We start from the raw sequence: 6990 nt of genomic DNA on the forward strand, positions 1-6990 counted from the left end.
ATTCGTCGTCCGACGATGCTGGGAAGCTTCAGGAACAACTTCAACATGTCCTTTTCCCTCATCTGAAAGAGGAGAGTTATCAGTGTCTCTAACGGGAATGACTACTGGTAGTCTGTTGGACGGACACATCGGGCTTTCGCCAACACGTAGTGTCTTGACCACGTTGGAGTAGTAAGACTCACAAATGATAATGAGGCAGATCTATAAGCCGGGGGCATCTGAGATACCTCCCTGGCAACATGGCCAATGAAGGCGAAGCCCACATTCTTAGCTGCGTCCAGCTATTCAGATTGTCCCTCGGCCATAGCAGGGCACTCCAGAAGCTCAACCACGTCCGGCTGTTTAACGGTTATTTCTTTGGAAGGGGTCTAGGGTTCATCTCCGACAAAGGGAACGATGGCTGTTGCATCTTCCACCTTCGGAGGTTTGTCAACCTTCGGAATGGATGGGCGCTCGACTTTCTTCTTTGTCGTAAAGCCCTTTGATTTTTTGGGAGGAGGAGCATCCCTCGTTGTGGCTGGCCTCTTCTTGATGGTCGCTTCCCCGTCTACGCCTTAGACGTTGGGGCATTTTTCTGGAAAAAGAATACAAGTTAGAAAATACACCGTCTAAAGAAATAAACATGGAAAAATCACATTGATAATTTTTGGACGCTCTGTGGTTACAAAGGCAATTCGGCCTAGGAAAACAAAAAATACTTAGTTAGCTCTAGCTTGCTCTCCAGACGAAGGCCACCTATAGAAGGAAGCCAGCCAAGAGAAGTCAGCGAGCAGAGGTCAAAAGGATTGGCCGTCTTCCTTAAAGAGGAGATCCTCGTCCAAGATTGGATAAGCGAAAACTTGGACGATCTCCTTATAAGGAACAGACGATCAAGGTGGCCTCCATCCCTTGATTCAGCAAGGCATCAGTCTCCAAACGAAGGCCACCTGATGAAGAAAGCCGGCCAAAAGACCGCTGGCCATTTTCCCTTTGGGAAAGGGCCTCGTCCTAAAACTAGACAAAGGCCTCACAGGTAAGGACGACCTTGTGAAGATGATGAAGTAACTAGAGTAGCTCAATTTTACCCAAACAGGTGTCCTTAAATTAGGATGACCTCAGGGTACAACAATCACTCCAAACACTATAAATAGTCCTTGAAATCAGGAGAAAGTTACCATTAGTAGAAAAAAGGTCGATTTACGTCAGACTTGGGACCCCTATTTGCGTCGGACTTGGGTCCGACAGCACAAGTCTCGACGAAGATTACCTAGAACTGATCTACGTCGTATGTGGAAACGACGCAGATGTTTTAGCTATCTGCGTCGCACGTTGTATACGGTGCAACCCAAATTGGTCATTCCAGCCCGTACAAACTACAGGCGGGATATAAAGGGATATAAGTGGAATTTGCGTCGCACATAGCAGGGGGTGCGACGCAAATCAGTCATTGCGTCGCACCTTGCGCCATGTGCGATGCAAATCACCTCATGTAAAAAATAAAAAAAGCAGTACCAAAGCATGAATGCTTTAGTACTGCATTCGAGGAAAAATACGAGACAAAAATTAAACAAAATCAGAACAAAAAATGCAATAACAAAAGAAACGAAATCAGAAATTAAACGCAATAACAAAAAACGAGATCTAACATAAACGAAACGAAATTAAACGAGATAACATAAAAATTGTCTTGCGTCGATTAAGAAACGAAAAAATCTAACAAATATCAAAAATAAAAAAATTCAGATCTAACATATAACAAAAAAACGAAATTAAAAAACTAAACCTTAAAAAAAAAAACCAGATCTAACAGACAGAAATTTCACTAAATATATTTTAAAAAAAATACAAATCGCGAAATAGAACGAACGAAATTCGCCAAAAACCAGATCTCGTTCTTCAATCTCTTTCTTCAAATCGCCAAAAACCAGATATAACAGAAAGAAATCTCGTTCTTCTCAAATCTCTTTCTTCAAATCTTGTTCTTCAAATTTAAAAAATAAACATAAATATGGCAAAACAAAGAAATTCAGAATAAAATTTGAACTAAAAATACCTGAGAATTGCGAAATGGAACGAACGAAATTTGCTGCTCTTCTTCGAACGTTAGCTCTGACAAAAGGTTGATGTTTTTTCAGTTTTCACCGTTGCTTACTTTGAATGTGATGTCGTTGTTGGTGTTTGAAGTGGCAGAGTTTAAAAAACAACGAATGTGATGTCGTTGTTGGTGTTTGAAGCGGCGGAGTTTAAAAAATAACGAATGTGATGTGTTCGACGGAGATTCCTCAGGAAACAACGAATAGCATAACCCATATTAAGATAATAATCTTGTTTTTCTTCATCTTCTTTCTTCTTCTTTGGGGAAGAAGACGACGTCGTTGAGCTGCTACTGCTACTACGCCATAGTCGGTGTTTGAAGAGAGAGAGAGATTAGGCGCTGAGAATTGAGAGGGAGGGAGAGGCGTGTGAGGCTAGGGTTTCTGAAATAAAAAGGGTATAGTGGGCCTCGTGAAATAAAAAGGGTATTGTGGCCTTAATATGCGTCGCACATTGAATAGGTGCATTGCAAATTGGGTATTTTTGCAACGCACCTAAAAGACGTGCGACGCAAATAGTTTGAAATTTTTTTTTAATGTAGAGACGATTTGCGTCGCATGAGTCAGGGTATCCGACGCACATTTGGCTTTTGCAACGCATGTAAAACATGTGTGACACAAATGGGACATATCTGGTGCTTATGTAACCATGTTGTGCGTCACACTCCTCTTTATGTGAGACGCAAATTACGTTATTGCGTCGTTTTGCCTTTCATGCGACGCAAATAGGGTGATGCAAATCGTCTTTTTTCTACTAGTGTACCTTTTTTCAGAGCTCTATACTAATACTCTGTCATAATCTTCTCTCTCGCTCTACTATCTCTCTCTCTCTAAAACCTTCTCTTATTACTCCTGATATATCTGACATAAGTTTTGGAGGGGGAGCCACCATCCAAACCTCTAGGGTGGGTCCCTTTTTGCAGGTTCGGGAACGAAACTCAGGTTCATAATTATTTGACCAGAATATCGTTGCACAAATCTCCATCGAAGAACCTGTTGTGGAATAGCAATATATTTACTGGTTCGAGTGTTACGTAACAACGATCTTTCGATCTCTACTGCTCATTTGAAATAATTTTGCTCATTACTTCTTTTTCCTATATCATGCTGCTCTTTTTTTGTCGGTTAACACATTATGAAAAATGACTTAGTTGTACAAATATATTTTGGTTTAAAAGATATGTTATCAATGCGTACAAGCATATACTTCCACACAATATCTATGTAAGTGCATCAGAGTGACTTTCACGATTGACAACATATAATTTTGATCATTAATATTTCTGATTATGTATTTGTGAAATTTATAAAAAGTGGATACTATAAAAATATTCATTGAAACAAATCCAACAATATTTTATCTGATCATTTTTCTGCATATTAGTAAAAACAATATAGATAAAATGAGGTGTGTGAATAGGGCAAAGTAAAAATGGTGCACTTAAGAAGAAACAAATCAGCTAGGTATGTGTTTTGTATACTGCTCATTTAAAACAATATTGCTCCTTTAAAAATTATGCTCTTCAACATGTTAAATCATACTTCATACTTTTTTACTTTACGGGAACAAGAAAAAGCCATCACTGCTCGTTAACTGAATTAGAGCTTCATGCCTTCATCATCATTATTCATAGTCCTTTACTCGGTAAATCAAATATACATGCCAGTTAATGGCTTGATAAGCTAGCGAGCTAGACTGAAATTACATAGGCAGTTGGTAAAGGTCTAATAGAATGCTTTTTAGACAAAGTACAAAGCTAGCATGTTGAGCGATTTCAAGATTAATCAACCACGGTACCAGACAACATCATGAAACTGAAGAAAATGGCAAACATGAGTCCCTGGCTTAGCACCAAGAATCTTGAACCCAACATACTCAGGACTCCATTCCGAGGTTTGGCTATGACAAACAGCATACGCATCTGATTTAACACCATTCATAACATCAACAAGAGAAACAGTATACGCGGTCGTAGCCTTAGGCTGGTGACAGTAGTACACGGCATAGGGAAATCCCAACCTATGACATGCCACCATGTTCTTCTCGGTCGCCACTTCACGAACCCCAACCACCTTGTACGGTAGGAGTGCATCACGATGGGGAGACCCGCTCGGAGAAGCCGAGATTGTCCTCACATCATGAGACCCTCCAAGAGTGGAAGTAACATAGGAGACTAGTTTCTCCAAGGAAGTGGCACAATATTGCTTCTTTCCGTTGATGGGGTTGGGGTGCTCGCATGTGTTGAGTGTGAGGTTCATGAACATGGCTGCGTCTGACTCGGGTTCTGCATTAAAGAAGCGGAGGTTGTTCGAGAGGCTGCTGCTTTTGAAGGGCGGCAGTGCTTGAGCCAAGCGTGGGGATGGAAACCGGGTGTTGACGCTGCCAACATTGTCTCTAAAATGCACACTTAGCCTAGATCCCATGCTTAAGTCCTTCTCGAGGAAGAATGTTGATGTTATAAAGTCGGTGTTTATCATAGAATCAGTATGACAATGCCCACCCCCCTCGTATCCCTTGAGCATAACTTCATAAGAATGAGTCCAGTTATGAGCTTTGTTGTGTGTAGATAGCCACACATCATCATTATCTGCGCACATAGGTACAACTTTATTGTTTAGAGGAGATTAAACACAGAAAATATGGCAATAAAATTTTAATGAATAGCTGGTTACACAACGTAGGATGTACGATAGTTGCATAGGATTGATAGGAATATAGCATATTTGCAGCGGCAATAGGCGCTCGAGTCCAAGTCGAGCCTTGTCCCGAATTGAGAGCTAAACTCGAGCTTTGTGAGATTTGGCTCGTTAGACTCATTACTATACTGATTCTAATTTATATGAAGGTAAAAAGGACCAGAAAATTATGTTTAACCTTACCTTCGGTAGCTAGAGAATCTATTACTGATTTTGGCATTGGGGTGAAAGGAAGCTTTGCTTTCCAGTAGAACTCAGTAGCCGAGTTCGCTGATGTTAGTCCAACCTGTATCAAATCAGCATCAAATCAGCTTTTCGTATAGGGAATTAGATCTGCATGGACTGGATTATAACACTTGCTCCCTTCTTATGTTATTATAACATTCTGACTTTCATACTTACTAATACAAAACTTTGACTACTTGTCTATTTGTACAATTTAACATTAAAAAATATAGAATTAGTTATATTTTGAAACTGTATAACATTGCAATTAATCCAACCACATATTACATATAACATATACTTATATGGTTAGAATTAGTATCTTTATACTATTGAATTTCAAATGTCGCAATTATAAAATAACATAAAGTAAAATGGTAAATTTCTTTGACTAATTAGGTTCAGAAATACTCACCGAGAAAAGCAGCATTGCGAGTAGGAAGGTACATTGCAAAAATGAACCCATTGATATTGCAAAATTGATATAGAAACTAGAAGTACTTGTGATGGTGGCTAAGTGTGAGTTGTGAGTGAAGTACTGTGATAACGGAAGTATTTATACACTTTTTGTCCTCACTAAACGACAGATCAACTCGTCAAAGCAGGCGGCTAGCGGTGAATGTATCTAGCCATCGCTTATTCTAGATAAGTTGTCCATGCTGGCGGCGTTGCCCTTTAGGCATAAACAATAAACGCAAGGATAAAAAGCTGCGGGCACTTTACTTACTTGGCCAAGTAGATATAAAGAAAAGGAGGGATAATGCTCTATGTCTCAAGTTGAGATACAGTCACGTCTTTTAACAACGGAAGTATTTTTGATTAGATAAATATAGAAAATGTTCTAGTTATAGAACAGGTTCGCGGTTCTGAGAAGAGTCCGCCAATAAATGGAGTTGACATCTGCTGGTGAGTAACTGAACACAAACGAAATGTAAACTACCTTGGGGGATGCGAGGAATTGCCCTCTGACGCTCAAGTCAGCATGTGCCTACGAGGAATATTTAGAGAGAGAAAGTAGAGAGAGATAAGCTATTTTTGGTGTGAAAGAATGTACATGCAGAATATTATTGGTGGGCTATTTACAGAAGTAATATTCGTCTGAAAAGGCATGTAATCACTCAACACATGTAGTGTTCTGAGGTATTTGATAGAAGGAAGGATTCCTCTATTTTGTCTTGTTCGACGGCTGCCAAAAATATTTTCGGACCACATTAGTGAACGAGCTTTTAGAGTTGTAGATGATATTTGTACGTTCGCGTCCTTCATGATGTTCGCGGACCTCTCAAGAGTGTCCATTAACACACTTAGGTTATACCCATACAAAAAAGATAGCTGAAAATTACAACTAATAAAAAGTTGAGACATATATAAAGTGCCTCAACTAGAGATTCGTAGAATTTATATAAATATATATGGTATTCTAAACTAAAACTTTGGCTTTTTTTGGCAATGGTAAACAAACAACCACAAACTGAAATTGTAGGCTTGTCTTATCTTGAGTAGCTAGCACATGGGCCTGACGAACCAATTTGGGTCCACCTTAGTAATATAACAAAAAATAAAATGACAAAGCCAAGCCCATGATATTGTGGACTCGATCTAGAGCGGAAATTGATGTCCATGATGGTGGGGAAGGGGAACTAAAGAGCTTGGGCTACCAAGGTAGAATTCGTCCAAATTACCACCGACGAGGACCCAGTTCTAGCTTGATTCAGTCCCTCCCAAATAGCAAGAAGTTCAGGATGAGTTAAACCGAGAACGAGCATAGATCCGACGCACGCCTTGGCAACTTGTATAGCAGTCAAAGTAGAACCACCACAGTGAACACCTCTGTGTCTCCATCTTTTCCCTCTTTCCAAGCTCCATCGACTTGGGCGATGGTGGTTGGATTTAGCGGTGTTCCCATTCGCCACTGATGAAGGGAATTTGTCATTAGCTCGTGAGGGAGGAGGATGACACCCACCAGAAGGAAAATTTACTCGACACCACCTCTGGC

The 6990-nt window shown here is 40.0% G+C and overlaps 1 protein-coding gene across 1 annotated transcript; it reads right to left on the minus strand.

The window, feature by feature from the left end:
* Positions 1 to 3662: 3662 nt before the first annotated feature.
* On the minus strand, positions 3663 to 5536 carry LOC104905708 (BURP domain-containing protein 5). Its single transcript, XM_010694316.4, has 3 exons — positions 5410 to 5536; positions 4953 to 5055; positions 3663 to 4660 (listed from the first exon to the last, which is right to left on the minus strand). The coding sequence occupies exons 1-3, from the start codon at positions 5458 to 5460 to the stop codon at positions 3858 to 3860; spliced, it is 957 nt and encodes a 318-aa protein (XP_010692618.2). The 5' UTR covers positions 5461 to 5536; the 3' UTR covers positions 3663 to 3857.
* Between the last annotated feature and the right edge of the window lie 1454 nt (positions 5537 to 6990).

The sequence above is a fragment of the Beta vulgaris genome, chromosome 1, assembly GCF_026745355.1.
Source record: "Beta vulgaris subsp. vulgaris cultivar EL10 chromosome 1, EL10.2, whole genome shotgun sequence".
Taxonomy (NCBI): domain Eukaryota; kingdom Viridiplantae; phylum Streptophyta; class Magnoliopsida; order Caryophyllales; family Amaranthaceae; genus Beta; species Beta vulgaris.

What these genes read in the sequence shown, in the direction of transcription:
- LOC104905708 (XM_010694316.4), bottom strand. Translation starts at nt 5,460, where the DNA reads ATGGGTTCATTTTTGCAATGTACCTTCCTACTCGCAATGCTGCTTTTC. An exon ending in TCGCAATGCTGCTTTTCTCG is followed by an intron (nt 5,056 to 5,409) that starts GTGAGTATTTCT and finishes GATTTGATACAG; the next exon opens with GTTGGACTAACATCAGCGAA. An exon ending in AGATTCTCTAGCTACCGAAG is followed by an intron (nt 4,661 to 4,952) that starts GTAAGGTTAAAC and finishes CTATGTGCGCAG; the next exon opens with ATAATGATGATGTGTGGCTA.